Source organism: Anabrus simplex, chromosome 2 (assembly GCF_040414725.1).
Source record: "Anabrus simplex isolate iqAnaSimp1 chromosome 2, ASM4041472v1, whole genome shotgun sequence".
Lineage (NCBI taxonomy): Eukaryota > Metazoa > Arthropoda > Insecta > Orthoptera > Tettigoniidae > Anabrus > Anabrus simplex.
The window spans coordinates 614161276-614188334 of record NC_090266.1 but is presented as its reverse complement, the minus strand read 5'-3'; the positions used below and the strand labels follow the sequence as shown (position 1 = coordinate 614188334).

The following is a 27059-nucleotide window of genomic DNA, read 5'->3' as shown; positions in this document are numbered from 1 at the left end:
AATTTTAATTCACACTTATGTTCATTTTTGAGTTCTTTAATTAGTAGTTCCTGACTAGGTGTGGGTTTACTTTCAAGTCGTGTTTGACTAGATTTAAGCTCACTAAATCGTTGGTCCTGTTTAGCTGTAAGTTCTGTGTACTTCTTGAGAAGAGCCTGGAACTGTTCGTTATCCATTTTTCTACTCAGTAGAAAATTCTACCAACTACGAAGTACACTACCAATCATTCTCTGACACCGTCCTGGAAACCCCATTTTGAATACCTTTCGAAAAAGACTCAAAAATTTACCAATATATTGAAATTAACAATTCGACGAAACTGGGGTGCTGATCCCGTAACGGCTTTATTACTTTATCGGCATATAATACGCTCGCTTTTAGATTATGGATCCTTTTATTTTGATATTGCTTCCTCCACTCTTATTCACAAGCTCAACGTAATTCAATATCGAGCACTCCGATTATGTATAGGCGCTTTACCCTCTACCCCGACAAATGCGTTACTTGTTGAAACATGTGACATGCCTCTCCACTATCGCCGTTTGTATTTAGCTTCGAAATTTTTATTGCCCCGAATGGCGCTAGCTCGACATCTTATCCTACCCAAACTACAATTACTGGAGAAATATCGGCAACGTTCTCAACAGCAATCACGAACTCCTGCTTTGTTAGACGCTTTCAACTTGACGCGACAATATCATACTAGCATTCAACAAAATATTTCGCTTCCATACAATATTATGCACTACAAACCAAATATTGTAGTGTCTCAGCCCATTTCCTTTAATAACAGCACAATGCAACTTTCTGAAATACCTAAACTAACACTTAAAATGGCGATATATGATCTCAATCCTACTCCCATAATATATACAGATGGATCCAAAAAAATGTAGGCACGGGGGCCGCATATTACATTCCGCAGTTACACGTCTGTGAGCAATACACACTTCCAAGCTATGCCTCAGTATTTACTGCTGAGGCTTTCGCTATACGACAAGCTTTGATACACATAAAAGAACCACGTCTCCAAAGCGATAATTTTTACAGATTCCTTAAGTGTGCTTCAAAGTTTAATGCCACATAAGTCCTATACAAATTGGTACATCTGCAATATTCGACGCCTTTTATTTGAACTCGATGAAAATGGTGCTGATATAACTTTAACATGGATAAAAGGTCATTCGAACAACGCAGATAATGATCAGGCTGATAAAATGGCAAAACAAGCTGCATCCGGAACCGGAATCAATGCTTCCATAGCCCTTCCCTACACAGATTTCACGCTGATTATTAAACTTGCTATTCAACAAAAATAGCAGCACAACTGGACACAATCGGCGAAATTCAAAGGAAAATATTACTATCAGCTGCAACCAGGTTTTGCTAGTCACCCATGGTTTTCAACAACAAAATATTAACGCAGACCATATTATAACAATTATCAGATTACGCTTTAATCACGCTCTGACTCCGGCTTATAAATTCAAATTAAAGTTAGTGGATTCACCCATGTCTTCATGTAATAATAGTATGGCCGACATTAATCACATATTCTTTCAATGTTTCCATTTCGCCCTACATATAAAACGTTTTTTCCACACTTGACTAGTGAGTCTTATGGGCTCCTTAACTCGCATCCTCCTCCACATAACTGTAACCCAATCTCTTTGCTGTAACCTATGAAGACGTCACGTTCTCGACCTGTAACCCTAGTGTTTCTACAAGTGTTGAACAACTCTATCCATCATAAGTAAAACTAAGTCTGTTTCTCTTGAAGATTTGTGACAAAATAAGTGTTGCGACTGGGTAATGGCTTTTTAGCAGCGCCCAAGAAAATCCTAAGAAGAAGAAGATGATGATTCGCTGACACCAGCTGAAACGTGGAGTTGGATAGCTGGTAAATAAATACATGACTGGTAGCTTTTACTCTAAGATATATAAACTAACACCAATGGCTATACAGTTACACAGGCACACAGTCACTCTAGTTAGTGCTCTCTCTCTCTCTCTGTGTGTGTGTGCTAAACAGCATTCTCTCCCTAGTGCTGTCACTTACAGAACCAAACTGCCTTAGTCATTGGCAGGACTGGACTAAAATAAATAGTGGCTAACCTTTCCAGATATGTCGGACAAGGAGAAATCCCTGGAGCTCTCTGGAAATTGAATATTCTATATACACCTTTCTGGTTGTTTTCCATACCACTGTAATGCACAGAATAATAATAATAATAATAATAATAATAATAATAATAATAATATTGGCTTTATGTCACACTAACTACTTTTATGGCTTTCGGAGATGCTGAGGTGACGGAATTTAGTCCCGCAGGTGTTCTTTTATGTGCCATTAAATCAACTGACACAAGGCTGACGTTTTGAGCAACTTCAAATACCACCGGACTGAGCCAGGATCGAACCTGTCAGGTTGGGGTCAAAAGGCCAGCCCCTCAACCGTCCGAGGCACACAGTCCGGCAAGGCACGGAGTGACATAGATGTTCATTCCCATACGGAATCTGAAATATTTGTCCTGAATGAGTAAATTTATAATACTAGTATAGTTGGTCCGTTATTTGACATAAATTTTGCACGTAATTCATTTCTGGTTGCCAGCGTTTCGCCCCAGTGTGCTAAGTTGGGCTTATCAGTTGGTAAATGGCACACCTACCAAGACGCATGGCTAGTGCAAACCGTGGAGGCCTTCTTCTTCTTCTTCTTCTTCTACTGCTCCTTCAATAACTTATTTCACTCCTGCCCCGCAAGGGGCAAGTGGGCCACCAGCTAAACATGTAGCTCTTTGGCCGGTGATTTGAGTAAAGACTTGTATATTTATATGACGTTGGTAATAGTATGTCCTGTACATACTGAGAGGGAGAGGGTAGGTGATGATGTAGCGTAGAGGTGACCGCGAACACGCAAGACGGACCCCAGGGAGCGCCCTCAGTACACCCGCCATAGTCGACCCCCACTAACCCGTTTATTGGCAAATAATTTCAAATACAGAGTTATAACACAGTAAATGATTGAGACATACAGAAGTATACAACAAATAATAATCGTGCTATTGCTTCCGTGTGAGTCCATGTTGCACTGGCTGCAGTGGGCACATAAAAATTAAAGACAGTCTCGCGCCGAGAACTGCGACACTTTCAACGCTACAGAATACAAGATAATACAAAAGGTGAAATAATAATAGTAATAAGTTAATAAGAATGAAAATAATAATAAGACGAGATAAAGTATTATGTTGGATAAGAATAAATAATAGTTGTATGAAGAATAGTAATAAGTAATAGAAAAAGGAATATTAGCAATAATTGTAATGATAAATATAAATACAGAACATTGAGTACGTGTAGCAGAAAGTCTTCAGTACCGTAGTAGTAGTAGGGTTGGGCGGGTTCTAATCCACCTCGTCAGCATTTTTTGTGCTGAGTCAGCACCCGAGGTCATTGACCCCGGCCAAGGTCATTGACCCGACCTTTACTTTTTGTGAACATGTGGACGTGGCTAACCTCACTGCTGCCATCTTAACCACGTGGGCGCAGAATTTGAATAAGTGACAGCTGTCATCTTGACGGGTCCTAACAAGGCCACGTGCTCCTGACAGCTGCAAGATGACAGTCATCGTGACAGACCCTAACCTTACTTTTTGAGCACGTGGGCGCGGCTAACTTCACTGCTGCCATTTTGACAGGTTCTAACCTTTACTTTTTGTGAACAAGTGAACGTGTCTAACCTCACTGCTACCATCTTAACCACGTGGGCGCGAAATTTGAATAAGTGACAGCTGTTAAAGTTGACAGCTGCCATCTTGACGGGTCCTAACCTTACCTTATTGGCCACGTGGGAACGTGGAATTTGAACAAGTGAACGTAGCTAACCTGACAGCCGTCATCTTGATAGGTCCTAACCTCGTGCACTTGTTTTGGCGCGGATTTTGAAAAAGTCTGCATGGCTAACCTCACTGATGTTATCTTGACAGGTCGGCGCGGAATTTTGAACAAGTGAACGTGGCTAACTTCACTGCTGCCTCTTGACAGATCTTAACCTTCCTCACTGCTGTCATCTTGACGGGACTTAGACACGTGCTCGGAATTCTGAATGATCCCTAACCTCGCTGTTGTCATCTTAACGGGACTTAGCCACGTGCTTTTGTGAGGTGCGGAATTCCCGACACTATTTTGGAGGGGCCTAACCTCAGAGGTCTCTAGTTTTATAGCAAGCTGCCCTTCTCGACTATCTTGGTGGGGCCTAACTTTAGAGGTCTCTAGTTTTAAGGCTAGCTGCCCTTCTCGACATGTCCCTTCCCGAGGGTCTAACGACCCTAGTTTTAAGGCTAGCTGCTCTTCTCGTCATGCCCCTTCCCAAAACCATCTTAGAGGGGCCTACCCTCAGAGATTTATAGCTGCCCTTCTTGACATACCCCTTCCCGTGACCATCTTAGAGGGGACCTAAGGACTTTAGTTTTAAGGCTAGCTGCCCTTCTCGACATGTCCCTTCCCGACACTATCTTGGAGGGGTGAAAGGACCCTCTGACACCATCTTGGAGGGGGCCCCTCCTGAACAAGGTAAAACATGTTGTTAATCTGTACAGGTTCAGTCCTGTTACAGAGGATCGGAAAAATGCATTGAGCTTTGCCCTCTACCAAGAGCAACAATTTGTTGTTTGTGTTTAGAACATATATAGTCTGTTGTTATCTTGCAGTAAAGATTTGAATAGTCAGAATACATTCCCATCATCTTTTACATCTCTAACTGACGCATGACCTCCCCTCCTAAACAAGATAAAACATGTTAATGAAACCTGTTACAGAGGATCATGAAAATGCATTGTGCTGTGCCCTCTACGAAGAGCATCAATTTTTTAAATGTTGATGCTTGTTGTTTAAAGGGGCCTAACATCGAAGGTCATCAGCCCCTCTTTTTCTTTAAACATATATAGTCTGTTGTTATTTTACAGTAAAGATTTGAATAGTCAGCATACATTCCCATCGTGTTCTGAACAGAAAAACTTACCTTCATTATAAATATATGTTAGAAGGAGGGTGCGGTATCATGGATGTTGATGACCGTGTGTTGCATTTCTCTGATTGGCTGCTGTGTGTAGCAGACTGTCAAGATTGAGGAGCCCTCTTCATTGCTTTATGTTCTGTACCACGATAGAGGCCACGGCCACTACCTCCCCAATCCTAGCCTTTTTCCATCCTTGCATTACTGTAAACCTTTGATGTAACTGAGTGAGTATAGGCATACCGCTGTGAGCTTGCATGCGGGAGACAGTGGGTTCGAACTCCACTGTTGGTAGCTCCGAAAATGGTTTTCCCTGGTTTCCCATTTTCACACCAGGCAAGTTCTGGGCTTGTACCTTAATTAAGGCCATGGCTGCTTCCTTCCCACTCCTAAGCCTTTCCTGTCCCATCATTGCCATAAGAACTATCTGTATCAGTGTGACATAAAGCAGATTGTAAAAAGAGAAAAGGAGAAATCTCAATGTGTTAATGCGACATTAAACTACTATTATAAAAGAAAATTGCCATGGTATTCTTCTTTACCCTCTTCCACTTTAACCTTTTATCTTCCCTTCTATAAACAGCTGTAGAAGATAATATTTTGAAATCTGCAAGATATGAGTAGGTTAATATCAAAATAGATCATTTGTAGTATTCAAAATTTTCATCCAGCAGCACTATTTAGTTTTAATATGTGTTCTTCGTAAATCTGCATGAATTTTTTAACATTAATTTACCTTAAAGCATCATAAAACATTTTTTATTTTATGACCACAACAAAATATGCTGTAATGAAATGGTGTATGGCTTTTAGTGCCGGGATTGTCCGAGGACAAGTTCGGCTCGCCAGATGCAGGTATTTTGATTTCCCTCCCATAGGCGACCTGCGCGTTTGATGAGGATGACATGATGATGAAGACGATACATACACCCAGCCCCCGTGCCAGCGAAATTAACCAATGAAGGTTAAAATTCCCGACCCTGCCGGGAATCGAACCCGGGACCCCTGTGACCAAAGGCCAGCACGCTAACCATTTAGCCATGGAGGCGGACAAATATGCTGTTAATAGGGTGTATGGTTACACCTAACAGCCACACATGCTTCGCAGTGACGTGGCATGCTCTTTATCAGATCGTCCAAGAGCTCTTGTGGCAGTCGATCCCATTCCTCCGAAAGGGCAATGTAAAGGTCTTGGAGGGTCCTTGGTGGAGGCTGACGGGATGCAATTCGCCTCCCCAATGCATCCCAGGCATGTTCCATAGGATTCAGATCTGCAGACCTCGCTGGTCAGTCCATGCGATGAATGTCTTTCCCAGACAGAAATTCATCCACCAGAGCAGCGTGGTGCGGTCGGGCATTATCGTCCATTAAGAGGAAGTCTGGACCAACCGCACCTCTGAAGAGTCGAACATGTGGTCTCACTACCTCATCCTTGTATCTCCAAGTGTTGAAAGTGTTCCTCGGACCACCCATGAAGATGTGCAGGTCCGTACGGCCATTCAACATGATGCCGCTCCACACCATGACGCCGCCGCCGCCGCCACCACCACCACCACCACCACCACCACCACCACCACCGCCGCCGCCGCCAAGCTGGTCCCGTTCCACGATGTTCCTGTGGTTGTATCGGCTACCCGGTTCTCTCCATATTAATGTGTGATGGGAATCATTCCGCAAACTGAAGCGGAATTCAACTGTGAAGAGCATATGCCTCCATTCATTCATGGTCCAGTTTCGATGTTGACTGCTCCACAGTAAACGGGTCCGTCTCTGTGCTGGAGTGAGCGGGACACACACCGCTGGACATCGGGCAAACAGCCTTGCTGTTCTGAGCCTACAGTACATAGTTTGCAAGGAAACAGCAACCCCTGAGACGGCTGCAAGCTCCACCGACAATTGTCTTGCAAGTGCACTACGATTTTCTCGGGCTGTTAAGGTCAGATATCGGTCCTGCTGTGGGGTGGTTACCCTTGGTCGACCTGTATTGGCCTACGACTAACACCTCCTGTGTCTCGAAATCATCTCCAAAACCTGGAAATGACACTTTGTGGCACAATCAAGGACACGGCGACTTCGGTCTGTGTCTGGCATGCTTCCAGGCGGCCGAGTATTCTACCCTGCAAAACAGGGCCCAAATGGCGTTGTTGTGCCATTATGTTGTCACGTTCACCATGAGGCCACACTCCGCACACTATAACAGGGCAAACATGGCTGAGGAAATATGGGGCGCAGGCACTGGCTGTGTTTAACTTGCGGTTACGCCGCTAGTCAAAACAGGGAACACTCCTTTCCTATACAGGGCGAACACGTAAGGTTGGTAGGTGCATATGTCGTGCAATTTGCGGTCTGTTTCCTGTTGCCCTGCTTACTCGTAGCATATGCGTAACAATTGGACGCTAGTGTATATATTTATCTATATATATATAAAACCAGCAAGATACCCGTGCTTCGCTACGGTATTATACTGAAATTTATAATTGAATGCTTAACGTTTTATATATAATCCTCCGAAATTCGCGATCTGACTCGTTTTCTGAGAGATTACGACAAAGTTCCTCACATTTTTCAATCTTTCTTTCCAGCAATCGATTTCGTACTTCCCGGGCTAGGTCCAGGTATTCCATGCTTTCAGTTGGGTCCCTAAATCTTTGCCATCTTTTCCTATAAGCATTTTTAGTATGGATCAAATCTTGAGGGAAACCCGGCGTGGTGTCGTCTTGGGTGCCTTGGCGGTACTGAACCCGCGGCCGGACTGTCGTAGTCATTGCCAGGCCAGGGTCCGTTTCCAGCGTGGTCCGCACAATTTGACGACGGTCCAGAACATTATTATTATTATTATTATTATTATTATTATTATTATTATTATTATTATTATTATTATTATTATTATTATTATTATTATTATTATTATTATTATATGTTCTGGACCCCACAGCAAGATGCAAGACCGCTACTTGGCGGTAAATTACATCTGATGCCATTGTCATTGTTGACAATGTGACCAGCACTATTGTCGCGCGTAGGCAAGTGTGCGCGATTTCTGGCGATACGAATGACATAATTCCGTGCATTATTGACCTTATTATAGAGGTGAACAATTTGACGGTCAGTCTCATTGCTATCGTTTATTTCAAATGTGTTTACATTTTTATTTATATGCCAGGAGTGTCTACTGCAATATAAGAACGTTCTCCGAAGGAAAAGATGGCTGTTGAAATCGAAGACAGGAAAGATTAAAAATGATCGGTCTATGATCCGAATAAGTACTTCGAAAATCTACAGCCTGTTTCCAGTCATTCGACAGGGTCAGGAATTGAATGAATAAAGCCCCATCTAGCGGCGACAATAGAAATTGTGCCGGCTGCCGAAGCACTCCTCTGCGGCAATGATCGATGAATGACAAATGAAATGAAATATTGGACAGTGTTGCTAGAATGAATGATGACAGGGTAAACCGGAGTATCCGGAGAAAAACCTTTCCCGCCTCCGTTTTGTCCAGCACGAATGTCACATGGATTGACCGGGATTTGAACCACGCAACCCAGCTCTGAGAGGCCGGCGCGCTGCCGCCTGAGCAACGGAGGCTCTTTATAAGTACATTATGAACAGTAAAATCAATTGGTCTCACCTCCTTTTACACCCCACCGCAATTAAGTTTAGTTACCCCCCCCCCCAAAAAAAATAAAAGAAGGCGTGTTTCTTTATGTTTAAAGGAGAGTCCAAACACAAATGTTCACGTCTATTACCTTCAGTTTAGAGATATAAGTATCCCCATAAAAATAATTCATTTTTTCACTTCTTTCACATTCTCCCCCCACCCCACCCCCACCAAGTGAATTTTCCGGCAAAAAATACTTGTTCCTTTAATAGTAAAGAATCTTCTAAATACCAATTATCACGGCTCTAACTTCTTCAGTTTTCGATTTATGTATCCTCATGAAAGGAATTCACCTCCTTTTCACTCCCGCACCCCAAGATGTTCCCCCCCACCACCAAACGCGTTTATCTTTGTTTTTAAAGCAGATACAAATACCAATTTTCACGTCTGTAACAACTTTAGTTTTAATTAGATGTATATATTCTCATACAATTAAGTCAATTAATTTTTCAATTCTTTCAACCCTCCCCCTTCATTGGATTTTCCGAGAATACGTGTTTCTTTACTTTTAGAGCAGATTCCAAATATCAAATTTCACGTCTGTAACATCTTCATTTTTGAGATATCAGTAGCCTAATTAAAATAATTCAACATCATTTTCAGTTATGTTCCCCCCTTCCACCCAAGTGGTATTTCCGAAAACTAAAAATATACGTTTCTTTCTTTTTAATACAGATAAAAATACCATTTTTCACTTCTGTAACATGTTAAGCTTTTTGAGGTATATTGTAGAAATTCTCATTTTAAAATTTCACCCCTTTTTAGTTCCCCTTAAGTGGAGTTTCCAAAAACAAATCACCTATGTTTATTTACATTTACAGGAGATTCCAAATACCCACTTTTTACGTCTGTAACATACACGTCTCAGATATTCTGTAGATGTAGTCTTTCAAAAAATTCACTCCAGTTTGTCACTCCTGTTTAACCGCCATTAATTGGATTTTCCAAAAACAAAAAATACGTGTTTCCTTATTTTTAAAGGAGATCCCATATACAAATTTTCAGTTCTGTAATATCTTCAGTTTCTGAGATATATGTATCCTCATTAAAGGCATTCAACCCATTATTCACCCTTTTACAGCTCTCCTGTTGGGATTTGCAGAAAAGGAAAAAATACGTGTTTCTTTGCTTTTAAAGGAGATTCTAAATACCAATTTTTACATCTGTAAACTTTTAAAATTTTAAGATGTAGACACACTCATTTTAAAAATTCACCCCCCTTTTCACCCCCATTATTTGGACTTCACAAAAACGAAAAAATACCTGTTTCTTTATTTTTAAAGTTGATCCCAAATACCAATTTTCAGGTCTGTAATATCTTCAGATTCTGAAATATAAGTAGCTTAATTAAATGCATTCAACCAATTTTTCACCCTTTTCCACCCTTCCTATTGGGATTTTCCGAAAACAAAAAATACATGTTTCTTTATTTTTAAAGGAGATTCTGTATACCAATTTTTACATCTATAAACTTTAAAAGTTTCGAGATATAGATACACTCATTTTAAAAATTCACCCCCTTTTCACCCCCCCCCCCATTAATTGGATTTTCCAAAAACAAAAAATACGTGTTCCTTTATTTTTAAAGGAGATCCCAAACACCAATTTTCAGGTCAGTAATATCATCAGGTGTCCGCCTCTGTGGTGTAGTGGTTAGCGTGATTAGCTGCCACCCCCGGAGGCCCGGGTTCGATTCCCGGCTCTGCCACGAAATTTGAAAAGTGGTACGAGGGCTGGAACGGGGTCCACTCAGCCTCGGGAGGTCAACTGAGTAGAGGTGGGTTCGACTCCCACCTCAGCCATCCTGGAAGTGCTTTTCCGTGGTTTCCCACTTCTCCTCCAGGCGAATGCCGGGATGGTACCTAACTTAAGGCCACGGCCGCTTCCTTCCCTCTTCCTTGCCTATCCCTTCCAATCTTCCCATCCCTCCACAAGGCCCCTGTTCAGCATAGCAGGTGAGGCCGCCTGGGCGAGGTACTGGTCATACTCCCCAGTTGTATCCCCCGACCAAGAGTCTGAAACTCCAGGACACTGCCCTTGAGGCGGTAGAGGTGGGATCCCTCGCTAAGTCCGAGGGAAAAACCGAACCTGGAGGGTAAACAGATGATGATGATGATGAATATCATCAGGTTTTGAAATATAAGTAGCCTCATTAAAGGCATTCAGCCCAATTTTTGACCTTTTTCCACCCTTCCTATTAGGATTTTCCGAAAAGAAAAAAATACGTGTTTCTTTATTTTTAAAGGAGATTGTAAATACCAATTTTTACATCTATAAATTTTAAAAGTTCTGAGATATAGATACACTCATTTTAAAAATTCAACCCCCCTTCACCATCCCATTACTTGGATTTTCCTAAAACAAAAAAATTCGTGTTCCTTTATTTTTAAAAGAGATCAAAATTACCAATTTTCAGGTCTGTTATATCTTCAGTTTCTGAGATATAAGTACAGGTATCCTGTTAAAGGCATTCAACCAATTTTTCACCCTTTTTCACCCCTCCTATTGGGATGTTCTGAAAACAAAAAAATACGTGTTTCCTTATTTTTAAAGAAGATCCTAAATAACAATTTTTACATTAAACTTTTAAAGTTTTGAGATATAGATACACTCATTTTAAAATGTCACCCCTCTTTTCACCCCCTTAGCGATGGAATATCCAAAAATCCTCTATTAGCGCGCACCTACACCTTAATATGAATGTATCCCCAAAATTTCATTTCTTTATGTCCAGTAGTTTTGGCTCGGCGATGATGAATCCGTCAGTCAGTCAGTCAGTCAGTCAGTCAGTCAGTCAGGACAAGTTACTTTATATATATAGATATACAGGATGAAGCGTAATTCGCGCACTCGGGCGTCGCAGCGCGACTCCTCACATGTCAGCATTAAAAAAATGTCTCGTAAAAAATTTCGTCTTGCGAGTATATCCGGTAGAAAACGGACGTTGAAGGGTAGCAATCTGGCAACACTGTAACCATATGTAGGGTAACTACCGCTGTCAGCACGTTCTCGTCGTGCTGTACAGTTGGTGCAGTGGGTAGATTTTTTTGGTTGGCATGCAGGAGGTCGATGGTTCGATCCTGGGTTGAGGCGCATTTTTTATTTGCTAATTTCCATCTGACATTACCCACGGTAATACAGTAAGACACCTTTTCTGAGGTGACATGTATCCTACATTTACAACATTTTGTAACGCTGAAACAACATTACCTGGTTAGACTAATAAGAAATAGACAGCTGAAACAAACAGGTAGATGAAGTGGTGCGAATAAATTCACGCTCACGACGTGGAAAGGGCGCCTTTCAAAGCTGACCAATGAAAACGATTGTTCGTCCATTTCTAGGATCGTAGTATGTAAGTGCAAATGGTTTCTAGAGGACCCACTGCAATCGCTGTTGACGATTAAGATGCCAGATACCATACCACCTGGACTACATTTACGAAAGAAAAAACATACGCCTGAACCCAGGATCGACCACACGACCTCCTGCATGGTAACCCAAAATTCTATCCACTGCACCAACTATACAGTGCGACTAACTCCTGTTGACAGAGGTAGTTACCATACATGTGGTTACAGTGTTGCCAGATTGCTACTCTCCAACGTCGTTTTTCTGCCGGATATACTCGCATGACGAATTTTTGTAAGAGACATTTTTTTATTGCTGGCATGTGAGGAGTCGCGCTGCGACGCCCGAGTGCGCGAATTACGCTTCATCCTGTATATAGATAGCTTATCCTGACTGACTGACTGACTGACTGACTGACTGACTCATCATCGCCGAGCCAAAACTACTGGACATAAAGAAATGAAATTTTGGAGATACGTTCATATTAAGGTGTAGGTGCGCGCTAATAGAGGATTTTTGGATATTCCATCGCTAAGGGGGTGAAAAGGGGGTTGAAATTTTCAATCAATCAATCAATCAATCAATCAATCAATCAATCACTACTGATCTGCATTTAGGGCACTCGCCCAGGTGGCAGATTCCCTATCTGTTGTTTTCCTAGCCTTTTCTTAAATAATTGCAAAGAAATTGGAAATTTATTGAACATCTCCCTTAGTAAGTTATTCCAATCCCTAACTCCCTTCCTATAAACGAATATTTGCCCCAATTTGTCCTCTTGAATTCCAACTTTATGTTCATACTGTGATCTTTCCTACTTTTAAAGACACTTCTCAAACTTATTCGACCACTGATGTCCTGCCATGCCATCTCTCCACTGACAGCTCGGAACATACCGCTTATATCACAATATTATAATATTTATAAAACCACCCATCCAACACAATACAATCCACTATTTTATGTAAGTATTATACTTTAAGTATTATGTATAATTTTTTTTTTTTTTTGCTATTTGCTTTACGTCGCACCGACACAGATAGGTCTTATGGAGACGGAACAGGGAAGGGCTAGGAGTGGGAAGGAAGCGGCCGTGGCCTTAATTAAGGTTCAGCCCCAGCATTTTCCTGGTGTGAAAATGGGAAACCACGGAAAAACATTTTCAGGGCTGCCGACAGTGGGGTTCGAACCTACTATCTCCCAAATACTGGATACTGGCCGCACTTAAGAGACTGCAGCTATCGAGCTCGGTTGTATAAATTTTAACCACATAAAATAGTGGATTGTACTGTATTGAATAGGTGGTTCCATAAATATTATTATAATATTGTGATATACGTCATCTTCAATACGGAACAAAAATGAGACTAGTTACTTGTAACATACCATTTAGTCGAGCAGCTTGCCTCCTTTCTCCCACGTCTTCCCAGCCTAAACTTTGCAACATTTTTGTAACACTACTCTTTTGTCGGAAATCGCCCAGAACAAATCGAGCTGCTTTTCTTTGGATTTTTTCCAGTTCCTGAACCAAGTAATCTTGGCGAGGGTAAAATGAGTGTATCTATATCTCAAAACTTTAAAAGTTTACAGATGTAAAAATTGGTATTTAGAATCTTCGTTAAAAATAAGGAAACGCGTATTTTTTTGTTTTCAGAAAATCACAATAGGAGGGGTGAAAACCGGGTTGAATGCCTTTAATCAGGATACCAGTATTTATATCTCAGAAACTGAAGATATTACAGACCTTAAAATTGGTACTTTTGATCTCTTTTAAAAATAAAGAAACGCGTAATTTTTTTGTTTTTGTTTTTGGAAAATCCAATTAATGGGAGGTAGAAGACGGGGGTGAATTTTTAAAATGAATGCGTCTATATCTCAAGACTTTGAAAGTTTACAGCTGTAAATATTGGTATTTTCATTAAAAATAAAGAAACACGTATTTTTAGTTTTCGGAAAATCCCAATAGGAGGGGTGAAACGGGGTGAAAAAGGGGTCGAATGCCTTTAAAGAGGATACTTATATCTCAAAACTGAAGATATTACAGACCTGAAAATTGCAGTTTGGGGTCTCCTTTAAAAATAAAGAAACACGTATTTTTTGCTTTTGGAAAATCCAATTAATGGCGGTTAAACCGGAGTGACAAATTGGGGTGATTTTTTTTAAAGACTGTATCTACAGAATATCTGAGAAACGTAAAATGTTACAGACGTAAAAAGTGGTATTTGGAATCTCCTGTAAATGTAAAGAAACATAGGTGATTTGTTTTTGGAAACTCCTCTTAAGGCGAACTAAAAAGGGGATGAAAATTTAAAATGAGAATTTCTACAGTATATCACAAAAAGTGAAAAATTGCATATTTGATCTCTATTAAAAATAAAGAAACGTGTATTGTTAGTTTTCGGAAATACCACTTGGGCGGAGGGGGGGGGGGATAAAAGTGACTGAAAATGTTGTTGAATTCTTTTAATTAGGCTACTGATATCTCAAATATGAAGATGTTATAGACGTGAAATTTGATATTTGGAATCTGCTTTTATTGTAAAGAAACACGTATTCTCGGAAAATCCAATGAAAGGGGAGGGGGGTGAAAGAATTGAAAAATTAATTGACTTAATTGAATGAGAATACATACATCTAATAAAAACTAAAGTTGTTACAGACGTGAAAACTGGTATTTGTATCTGCTTTAAAAGCAAAGAAAAACGCGTTGGGGGGGGGGGAGGATCTTGGGAGCGGGACGAGTTGAATTCCTTTCATGAGGACACATAAATAAAAAACTGAAGAAGTTAGAATCGTGATAACTGGTATTTAGAAGATTCTTTACTATCAAAGAAACAAGTATTTTTTGTCGGAAAATGCACTTGTGGGGGGGGGGGGGGGGAGGAGTGTGAAAGGAAGTGAAAGAAAGTGAATTATTTTTATGGGGATACTTTTATCTCAAAACTGAAGGTAATAGACGTGAACATTGGTGTTTGGAATCTCCTTTAAACATAAAGAAACATGCCTTCTTTTAATGTTTTTTTTGGGGGGGGGCGTGTGAATAAACTTAACATCGGTGGGGTGTAAAAGGAGGTGAGACCAATTGATTTTACTGTTCATAATGTACCTTTAAGGAGCCTCCGTTGCTCAGGCGGCAGCGCGCCGGCCTCTCACAGCTGGGTTCCGTGGTTCAAATTCCGGTCACTCCATGTGACATTCGTGCTGGACAAAACGGAGGCGGGACAGGTTCTTCTCCGTTTACTCCGGTTTTCCCTGTCATCATTCATTCTAGCAACACTGTCCAATATTTCATTTCATTTGTCATTCATCTATCATTGCCGCAGAGGAGTGCTTCGGCAGCCGGCACAATTTCTATTGTCGCCGCTAGATGGGGCTTTATTCATTCCATTCCTGATCCTGTCGAATGACTGGAAACAGGCTGTAGATTTTCGATGTACTTATTCTGATTATAAACCGATCATTTTTAATCTTGCCTGGGTTCGTTTTCAACAGCCATCTTTTCCTTCGGAGAACGTTCTTAGAATATAGTAGATTCTCCTGGCATATAAATAAAAATGTAAACACATTTGAAATAAATGATAGGAATGAGATTGCCCGTCAAATCGTTCACCTCTATAATAAGGTCAATAATGCACGGAACTATGTCATTCGTATCGCCAGAAATCCCGCACACTTGCCTACGCGCGACAATGGTGCTGGTCACATTGTCAACAATGACAATGGTAGGAGATGTAATTTACCGCCAAGTAGCGGTCTTGCATCTTGCTGTGGGGTCCTGAACATCTATAATAATAATAATAATAATAATAATAATAATAATAATAATAATAATAATAATAATAATAATAATAATAATAATAATAATAATAATGTTCTGGGCCATTGTCAAATGTGTTGACCGCGCTGGAAACGGTTTCTGGACGGATAATGACTAAGAATGCAGTCCGGCCGCGGGTTCAGTACCGCCAATGCACCCAAGACGACACGACGACGGATATCCTGAAGGATTTGATCCCTATTAAAAATGCTTATAGGAAAAGATGGCAAAGAATTAGGGACCCAACTGACCATGTGGAATACGTGGACCTAGCCTGGGAAGTATGAATTTGATTGCTGGAAAGAAAGATTGAAAAATGGGAGGAAACTTGCCGTAATCTATTAGAAAACGAGTCGGATCGCGAATTTTGGCGGATTATGTATAAAACAGTAAGTATTCAATTATAAACTTCCGTGTAAAACCATAATGAAGCATGGGTATCTTGCTAGTAATATAATATGGTGCAATGAGATGTTTAATACAATAATAATGCATTACGAAACTAATTATTTTGACAAATTTATAGCCACAAGTATGAATTCAAAAGTAAAAAGCAATTTAAAATTATGGAAATCATGACATTAGAAGATAAGGATACTCCTTGTGTGAAATAAGCGTTACAACGTATAATACTCAAAACATTGAAACTGTAAAAATAACACTCTTTTAAACCGTCATTAAAATGTGGTAGTCATCACCCAACTCCTCTTGCATCTGAAAACATTCACAGCCTTCATTGTGTGGATCTGGGGTATGAGAACTCTGTTATAGTAGGTTTTTGTACCACTCAAGATTTGGAATGTTTCTCCACTTCCTTTCATTATTTTTGAAAAGCTACTTGTCAACATCCCGAAGTTTTTTGGCTTTCTCTGGTACTCCGATATGAATAGGAGGGGGATTTATGTCCTCAGGGGTGCAGTATCCTTTACAAATCAGTCTCTCCCTTCCTCTGTCAATGTTGTATGTCATCTGTCCTCTGACAACCGTCTTTCCGTTCTTAGTTTTCCGTAAGAATATACGTCTGCAAGAGGACATCTTGAAGTGGAGCTGGCTTGCAGACTTCATGCACATTTCGATTTCCAGTCAGATGGTGTCTCCTTCAATTAACTTAAGTGTTCCATACTGTTGAAAAATTGCATGATACTCCTCTTTCTTAGTAATAGTATTAATTTTCTTTAGATGTCTTTCTAACAACCCAAAGAGAGTATTCTTACCTGAAGGCAGAAAGGAGCGGCCAGTAACAGGGTAGACTAGTTCCATTCTTGAGTTGTTCTGGGAAGCACATGTTGCCAGCCACTTTGTACACATTGTTAAAATGTTTATGTTTGTATTTTGTCTAGCACAACTCGACGAATGGAGTCACAACCTGAAAGATCGGCTGTGTTAATCTCTTTGAATACAATTGAAGCGAACTCACTGTAAGATTTTTTGGTCTCACTTTCTGTTCATGAATTAATAGATACGTTATCATGATTCAAGGAGTCTGCTGCCTAGAATAGTAGGCAATATGGTCACTAACCTTTGGAAGAACAAGGTTCTTCTGACAATTGAAAGACATAAGAAAACATCCTGGTGGCTTCTCACGCAAATGGTCGAAAAATGCCTGTGCTTGTTTCTTGTGTAGCTGCAATTTAAATTTTAAACCAGCTTTCTCAGCCTCATCTTTATCCATGAAATTTTTTTTTTTTTTCCTGTCCAATGCATGTGCTACACTCATCTACAGTGTGGGCAGAGAAACCTATGTTAAAATACCCTGTGTGATCTTCTCATCCCCTGGTTTGTCTGCATTGTACATTCTCCGTAATTTACATATGTTAAGTTCGCACAGTAGATAAACATGATAATTTCTTTCTTTGGAATTGTGTGATTCACATGCTTTCAGACTGCAGATGAAATTCGTAACTGATTCTCTCTTATGACCAAACTTTACTTCTTAATGATTTCCTCCTGTAGATTCGACTGGAACATGAGATTTACCATTGTTGAACCTATTAAAGGCCCCTATGACCCTGTGCTTAGTAATTCTTAATACATTCAAAAATGTATGCCGACAAACTGTAATATGATTTCCAACCTGGTTCATAATAGTGTACTCAAAGATCGTGGATTTCCCTTTAAACGTTTCCTTTGTTTTTCCTTTAGGATTGGGTGCCTTGGTGCGGCAGTATTTTAGAATGAAAGCGTCTTGTATAGATTTGTCAGGTGTGGAGTAAAAGGCTTCATGGAAGTTACTGATGTCATGCATTGTAAGTAATTTACACTGATAGCCAACCCTGTGGTCACATGTTGGGTACTGTGGGAGACCTTTGGCAGCATATCTAAACAAAGAAAACGAAAACATAACTCAGCCTTCAAAGTGAAAAACCATTCTTTCTTTTAGTTCCTGTCATTTCATGATTTATTTCTTATTTATAAAAAGATAAATATTAGAAAGGAACTCAATAAAAATAGTTTGGGTGCCTGTCTGTCTTGATTTCAATAACGACTTACATTCACATGTATTTGAGAAAATTTTCAACATAAGACCTGTTTGAAAAGTTATTAGATGTTTCATTATAGACTCCTAATACATTTATGATATCACATTTTTCTCCCACTATCTACTATCCCACGAAACAAACAAAAAACAAGAGTATAGTAGCTTACAAACTATCCTTACCTTTCCTTCTTTTGAGATTACACTCCATTTTTCACACTTGCATTAAAATATAATGTTTTCTGATTAAGAACACAAAAATTTTAGGATATACAAGGATATTGTATACTGTCCAGTAATAAGGAACAGCCATGACAGTTTTCTCGACCACATGACTGGAATGCTGCTCTACCATTGCTTCGTTCATGAGCTGTCTGTATTTGAAACTAACCTGCCATGCAGGTGTCCACTTTTGAAATAAACATCGAACTAAACTGCTGAAATAACCATATTTTCATCCAGTTTTTTTTAAATAAATACATACCACCATTGAGAAGAGGGTGAAAGATACTATAAGAATCGACTTTAATCTGAATTTTGACTTCAGGGTCAGATTTCTGCCTTTGATATTAAGCTACTCATATCGCCTAGGCATACTATCTTTTACCTCTTAACAGTAATTAGCAATTCTCAATCTCTAGTCATACATTTCAGGACTGCTCCAAAAGTTACTCTTGCTGTACATGGTGTTTTAAGCACCCTGCAGTAAGTCCACATTTTAAAGGCCTCAATATTCTTTATTGTAGCCATTTTTAGTGTCCATCCCTCAACACTGTACAGAAATATAGACCAGATATAACATTTTTGCCAGTGTTATCAATTCTATCTGATAGAAATTACTTTAATTATGGCATTTACAAATATTTTGTGCTGTTTTTTTCTATCCATATACAAATTATTTGCAGCAAGGAATAAATTTAAGAGTTTGAGTTCACTTTCATCGCTAAGCTGAAAAGGTATAGAGAGCCTGCAAGGAGGAGAAAGAAAAAGAAATCGTATTCAAACTGAAAAGAGAGACTATTATACTTCAAAAGGTTCAAAACTTGTTATTATGTCTGTTCCCTATCCTTCTCATAAACTACTAATTACCTCCTGAATTTTGGCTCTGTTAGTTTGCAACTTGACATCAATAACAATGAAATATGATTGAAGCCATTTCTGTGCGCCTTAAAACACTTCCACTTCTTCATGTCATTAATTCTAAATCAGAAAGATCACTTGTTGATATGTTGCTGATATATTTCTTTGTTGTGCCTACATAATGCAGTTTGTACTCTAGAGCTGTGTACTTAAGATAAGATAAAAAATACTCAACAGTTGTTTATCAATTCAGTTGTTACAGTTCATTTTAGTATGTGGTATCTGCCTGCAGATTTGAGTTCTGGAAGATAACATTATTTGGCCTTTAGAGAGATTCCTCAACATCTATCATGACATCATTTGTGATTTTCATTATTTAGTCCATTCTTTATGAGAAAAGAATAATAAGATAAAAATAATAATAAATATTAAAGGTTTGGCAATCCAACTAATGAGTCTAATGCCACACTGGGGTGAATCACTGGTAATTTCACAAATGGAAAAGCCTAAAGAGCTTTTATAATAAATTAGTAATCTCCCGAGTGACAGTATAAATGAATTAGATGAAAGTTTTAATTTTTGTGTGTGTCATATTTTCCATGCCATAAAAACAATGCTAATGGCAATCTTTGACAGTCTGAAAGTGATACATATCAGTTCTATAGCTACACTCATAGGTGGTTGTGTGCTCTTTTCTGTAACAGGTAAAAACCATGGGGTTATCAAGCAAGAGAAAAGGTCGCTGGAGGTACAGATGCTGGCAGAAACTTTTCCTGGCCATCATTGGTTTCCCCCTGTTAGCTGCAGCCTTCCTCGGTTTTGTGGCAATATTCCGTGCCCTGGCTGCCAAGCAGCAGAATGAAGCATTTATCCATCTGTTGAGGAATCAGGCCTCTGATTTGGTGGATGGGAGTAACATGATGGAACGAGCCGAACGACTTGCTGGGGCACTCAAGATCCCGACAGTCTCTTATGCTGTAGACAAACAGGAGAAGCAGGCCCTGTTACAGTTCCATCAGTTTTTGGAAACAAGTGAGTATAATTGATTATCTGATGTGAACAGCATGGCATGACATAGCTCAGTAGCGTTATTGTATGTTGAACAGAATTACTGGTGGCAGATTTTACTCCAACACAATTTTTCCTACCGTTCGTCACCTCTTCTCACCAATTATGTGCAAAGAGTGATGGTATCGTGCTACAGGTTTGGAAAGAGCAATAGAGGTATATGCTAAGGTTTGTTGCAGTTTGTCAGTCACATTCAGAGTTAAAAAAGATTGTGATACTTAGGCCATGATGTTGACCATTTCGACGAATAGGCATGCTTCATATTAGTCTTGGAGTTCCTTCCTAGGTCATCATAAAAATGAATAAAATGTCCCTTCTTAAAAATGATTCTCTTGTAGTTGTAATTAACACCTAATCTCTTGTGTGGTTCATGAATATTCCCAAACTTGGAGAACTGTCTTGTGTGTTAAACTGTCACAATATTGTAAAGTATGTGTATGCCCAGGCACTTGGATATGCATTCATTGGATGTGACGATGGGTGGCTGACTATCTCCATTTCCTAATGGGTGGGTAAGAGATAGGGATCTGCGCTCAGATAGCCTTCATTTAAACTGCAGTGGTACGTATATGTTAGGTAGTTTGTTTAGAAGTATTATAGAGAGGTACATTCAGGCAAACGGGGTGGACTAGGGAGCGGTGATAAGGTACAGGGATCTGGAAGTCAAGTAGGGATGACATAAAAATGTTATGTTGAACTGTAGAAGTATTGTAAAGAAAGGAATAGAATTAAGTAATGTAATAGATATATAGTTACCAGATATTATGATAGGAGTCGAATCATGGCCGAGGAATGATATAATGGATGCAGAAATTTTCTCACCAAACTGGAGTGTTTCTTGGTAGAGACAGGCCAGGAATAGAAGGAGAGGGAGTATTAATTCTGGTGAAAGAAGAATTTGTAAGCTATGAAAAAGTTAAATATGACAAACATGAAATTCTAGGTGTAAGGCCCATCTCTAAACATAATAGGCAACTTGATGTTTTTAGAGTGTACAGACCTAGAAAGGGTGGCACAGATGCAGATTTGAAATTGTTTGATAAGATAATTAGCTATGTAGGAAATGATATGGAAAGGAATGTGATTGTAGCGGGTGATATAAATTTACCAAATGTCAATTGGGAAGGTAATGCGGACAACAGGAAGCATGACCAACAAATGGCAAACATGTTAATCTGGGAAGGACAGCTGAATCAGAAAGTGATGGAACCAACTAGAGGGAAGAGTATTTTGGATGTGGTGCTGGTAAAACCAGATGAGCTCTATAGAGAAACTGAAGAAATAGACCATGTTAATGATCACAAACCTGTGTTTTTTGTATTTAAAAATAAATGTGATGGAAAGGAAGGTGGTAGATGTAGGAGTATTAGGCAGTACCGTATGGCTGATAAGGCAGGCATGAGAGGGTTTTTAAAAAGTAATTATGATCAGTGGAAAACAGTAAATAAAAATGTAAACAGACTGTGAGATGGGTTTAAAACAAATGTTATGAAATGTGAAAACAGGTATGTACCTTTTAAGGTGATAAGAAGTGGAAAGACCCACTATATTATAACAGGTTGTGGAAGTAAGGAGAAATTGAAGAAACTTACAGGAAATTGAGTCTAGTGAGGAAGTCAGCTAAGGATAACGTGATGGCAATCATACATGGCAGTCACACAAATTTTAGTGGTACTTTAAGGCAGAAATAAGTTCCAAATAGGACATTCTAGGAATCATTAATAGACAAGAGAAGTGTGTATGCTAGGATCTTCAGAAGGCAGAAGTACTCAGTCAGCAGTATATAATGATTGTCAAATACAAGATAAATGTCCAGTTAGAGGAGGAGACTAACACTAATGAAGTATTGAAATTTACTTATGATAAATATATTTACAATAAAATACCAAAAAATGAAAACTAGAAAAGCAGCTGGAATTGATAAGATTTCTGGGGATATAATAAAGACAATGGGTTGATTACTGTTTGTACGAAGGTGCTATAACAAAGGAATAGAGAGTTGCTATAGTAGCCCCTGTGTATAAAAGAAAGGGTACAAGTCATATAGCTGAAAATTACAGGCCATTCAGTTTGACATGTGTTATATGTAAGAGTTGGGAAAGCATTCTGTATGATTATATTAGACATGTTTATGAAATTAATAACTGGTTCGATAGAAGGCAGTTCGAGTTTAGGAAAGGGTATTCCACTGAAGCTCATCTTGTAGGATTCCAGCAAGATATAGCAGATATATTGGATTCAGGAGGTCAAATGGACTGTGTTGTGATTGACCTATCTAAGGCATTTGAAAGGGTAGATCATGTGAGACTACTGGCAAAAATGAGTGCAATTGGACTAAACAAAAAAGTGACTGGATGGGTGGCTATATTTATAGAAAGCAGAACTCAGAGAATTAGAGTAGGTGAAGCTTAATCTGATCATGTTATCATTAAGAGGGTAATTCCTCAATGCAGGATTATTAGTCCTTAATGTTTTCTTATAAATATATAAATGATATGAGTAAAGTAATGGAATCAGAGATAAGGATTTTTGCAGAAGATGTTATTCTGTATAGAGTAATAAATATGTTACAATGTTGTGAGCAGCTGCAAAAAGACATCCACAATGTTGAGAGATGGACAGCAGGCAATGGTATGATGATAAACGGAGTTAAATGTCAGGTTGCGAGTTTCACTGATAGGAAAAGTCCTCTCAATTTTAATTACTGTATTGATGGGCTGAAAGTTCCACATAATTTCAGCCAACATTTTAAAATATAATTTAAGAGGATAAAGTGTTAACATTGTGTTAACAGGTAATATCAACAAATGGGACACACAGAAGGAACAAATGTGAACTGAGTGACACACTTCAGACTTCCAGTCCAACAGAACTCGTTTACAAGGGGTTAATGTACCAAAACTTTTGTTTGAATTCCACATCTAGTGTTTTAAGTGTCTTTTATATTGTCAATGTATATTTTAATGTGTGTTTTACGTCCTGTGATAACGCATACTGTAAGGGATTTTAATGATTGTACATACACTGTATAACTTGCCGATATTTAGAATTATAAGGCTGAGGATGACCCCTGGTTTGGTTCAAACTGGTCCCTTAAATAGTGAATTGGTCTACTCTTTGTCATTTTACTTGTAGTGTATTTAAAGGTGGATAACCTCATGCCTATTCTCTCCTTTGATTCAGAAGCTGTGAAACACATCCCCGATCCCTCTCAGTTAGGATCCTTTTTGACCACAATTCTGACGTTGTTTTGTGGCCACATGTAGTACACCACTGCTTGTAGACATGTTGAACAGTCCGCTGCAAAACACCAAAAATCCAGCAACTTCATGCACCATATGGCAATGGGCATGGCCAAATACAATTGCCCCTATTTGCCACTCTGTCACATCTTTACACCTGCTGATGTTGATGTACACTGTCCACTTGAAACATCAATGTCTTACTGATCGCTCCTGCCATATGCTTACGTAAAGGTAGTGCACATGCGGTCGAGCACGGGACTCGTTCGCTGCACCATCTCTACAGGCTTGATGATCTGTCACTAGGGTGACTGATGTTTTGTCCGGCGAGCTTACATTTTGGACATTATCTCTGTGCACTTCTTTGGTACGTCCTTATTCCAGACATAGTTTCTTACACTCCGGTAGAATGCATTGCCTTGTTGCACCCTCTTTTTAATCTTCATGTCCAACCTTATATTCTGGATTAACTCACTCCCTAGGTATTTGGAACTGTCAACAATTTGAAGGCTTTGAGAATTTTCACAATGCCTTTCCCTTGTCATTCTCCTCTTGATATTGTCTTGCTTTCTTTGTGCTGATTTTCATACCATACTTTTCAGTTTTCTCATTCAGTGAATGAATTTGTTCTTGTACTTCTTTGCTGTTTGTTCCCCAGACCACAATATTGTGTGCATATAGTAATAACTTCATCTCCCTATTCCCACATGCTTCCTTTGTCTCCTTTAAAATTTCATCCATAACCATTAGAAACAAAAGAGGCAACAGCACATTCCTCCATCTTAATCCAGTTTCATTTCTAAACCAGTCTGTCTTTCCAAATGGAGTCTGTAAGCTGCTCACAATTTTTGTACATTGCTTGCCCCATTTTCACAGTTTGTGTACCCATCATCATATTTTTGACCATGGTTTCCCACTCCTTCTTCCTAGGAACACTATCGTATGCCTTTGTTAGATCTATGAATGTGATGGTGAAAATATTTCTACCAGTGGGAATCAAACTGGCTAACCAAGTGTCAAACCATAAGGACTTGAAACTTCATTGATCATGACCATTATTCAGGTCTGAGTGTTGTTTATAGGTGTATCTTTATGTAAGGTGGTATTTGATTTTGTAAGTGATCATTAGATTACTGGTACATTAATTTTTATGGAATTTCTTGTGGGATAAACAAACATTACAATTTTAGGCATGATATGCTATTCTTCTATAAAAGTAAGGAAAATGTTACATAGATAGGTGAAACCATTTGTGAAGTGTAATGAGAGAGTACTGTTAGAGAATCAACAGTCTGCAAATGATTTACAATATTCAGAGGTCTGGATTTCAGCATGAAGATGCAAGTTGTTCTGGAAAACCTGCTACTGTGGATCTCGTGAATGAACATATTGATACCAATTCAAAATAAATGACTCTGCATTTAGCCGACTGGATTGGTTCATAAACATATAAGTGTGTCCTTGAAAAAGGTTCCAATATTTACAGAGGAGGCAGCATGCAAAAAATGATGGAGAAAATTCCTATAAACATCGGTCTTCGGAGTTATGGTCCACTACCAGTACCACCAATGATCACCATGTCTTTGATCTACTCTTCACAATCTGAGACCACTGTCTATTGCAATGCAGCCTTCCACCCTACGTTGCATGGAATCATGCATTCGTTGCAACACCCCTGGCTGTTGCCAGATTGCATCACAGGTATTGAAAATGCGTTCTCGTAGTGTATCCATGTCGTTTATGGGGACGGCATATACCATGGTCTTTACACATCCCCAAAGTCAAAAACATAAAGGTTTAAGTTCAGGCGAACAGACAGGCCAAGGTATTGTCCCTCCCCAACCAGTCTGTCGCTCATGGAAGACCTGTGTTAGGTGTCGCCTAACACCACGATGAAAATGGGCCGGTGCCCCATCATTCATGTACCACATTTGCAGTCGTTTATGACCAGTCATTAGGTAGGAACGTATTTCCGTCTCTCATTGCATATGATCCTCCGTAAATCATTGAAACATCATGGTCATTGACAGTAGTGGTAGCAGACCATAACTCCAAAGACATTGCATTTGTGACCAATGTATATAAGACCTTCTTTTCCTTCATCTGTTGTGTGCTGCCTCCTCTGTAAATATTGGAAAGTTTTTCAAGGACACCCTGCCTGTATAGTAAGTGTAAGTATTTCTCTTGTTATGATCTTTTAGACCCCTCACCTCCTCAGGGTAAAAATCTGCATGAATTCGTATTCCATCTTCAGTAACCTCCTAAAACTCAGTGATTTTTAATCTTTAAAATAAATGGTGACTGCAGATTAAAAATAGATTGTCCATGACAATTTAGTGTGGAAACAACCCCAAAGATGAATATTCATGCTAAGAAGGTTATACTTGACGTTTGATAGGATTTCAGACATTATTAATTTTTTTGAGAATGTTGAGCATTCAGCCTGAAGGTCAGTTTGATCCTCAAAATCATCATCAGCTGTCATAGACGGCCTAGGCATTACTGAAGAGAGGGATACTGGGGAAATGAGGAGTGAGGTAGTTTCCTGTTGGTTTCCTTTCCAAGCCAGCTTATGCTATTACTTATCAGTCTCCCAAGCCCACTAAAATGCACATACCAACTGACACTATATGCAACATTTTCTCACCATTCATAACAGGGACTTGCTGCATAAGGAATGATGTTTTTAGCATCACTCATACCTCAGTCACTTTCATATATCATCAATGCCAAGGATGAGAAACTGAGACAATCAGATCAATGAAAGTAACAGATTTGATCTGGCCTATACCAGAAGACATACAGTAGTGCACCTTAAATCTAGGTTGTGCCAGCAAAGGCACATTATTTGTTTTACATTCCTCTAATGACTTTTACAATTTTTGGACATGCAGGAAATTTCGCTTGCAGGATTTCCTTTATGTGCTTGTAAATCTTTCAACCCAAGGCTGACATATTTGAGCACCTTTAAATACCCCTGGACTGAGCCGGGATCTATCCTGCCAACTGCAGCTCAGAAAGCCAGCATTCTACCGTCTGAGTCACGCAGCACAATTATTTCAAAGGTATTCTTTACTATGACCTATTGCCACAAAAACAGACAAATTGAATATGTGCAGCAGTCACTTGGAGAAATTCTGCCACAACATTAAGCTGAAAAGAAGTAGTGAACAGAAAGGATTTGTGTTCTACTAAGGTATGGGGTCTTGTGTGTTTTTGTTCACTTGCTTGAAAATGGCTATGGTATCATACCATACTCACTATATTGAGTATTTATTGCACCTTTCTACATTAGTTTGTCTCAGTCTCTCCAGAACTGGGGTCAGTGACCACAATATTTCTGTACCTGAGAGACA

At 39.4% G+C, this 27059-nt stretch overlaps 1 protein-coding gene across 4 annotated transcripts in view; it reads left to right on the top strand.

Moving 5' to 3' along the window:
* Positions 1-27059, top strand: part of LOC136864264 (N-fatty-acyl-amino acid synthase/hydrolase PM20D1) — a 372268-nt gene that overhangs the window by 166512 nt on the left and 178697 nt on the right. For 2 of the 4 annotated variants that reach the window (XM_067141018.2, XM_067141014.2), the window contains exons 1-2: positions 19675-19877; positions 20098-20425. In XM_067141018.2, coding sequence (XP_066997119.2) covers positions 19845-19877; positions 20098-20425 — 361 coding nt within the window. In that variant the 5' untranslated portion in view covers positions 19675-19844. Of the gene's footprint in view, positions 1-19674; positions 19878-20097; positions 20426-27059 lie in introns of those variants that run through there. The other 2 variants (XM_067141017.2, XM_067141015.2) reach the window with 1 other exon arrangement.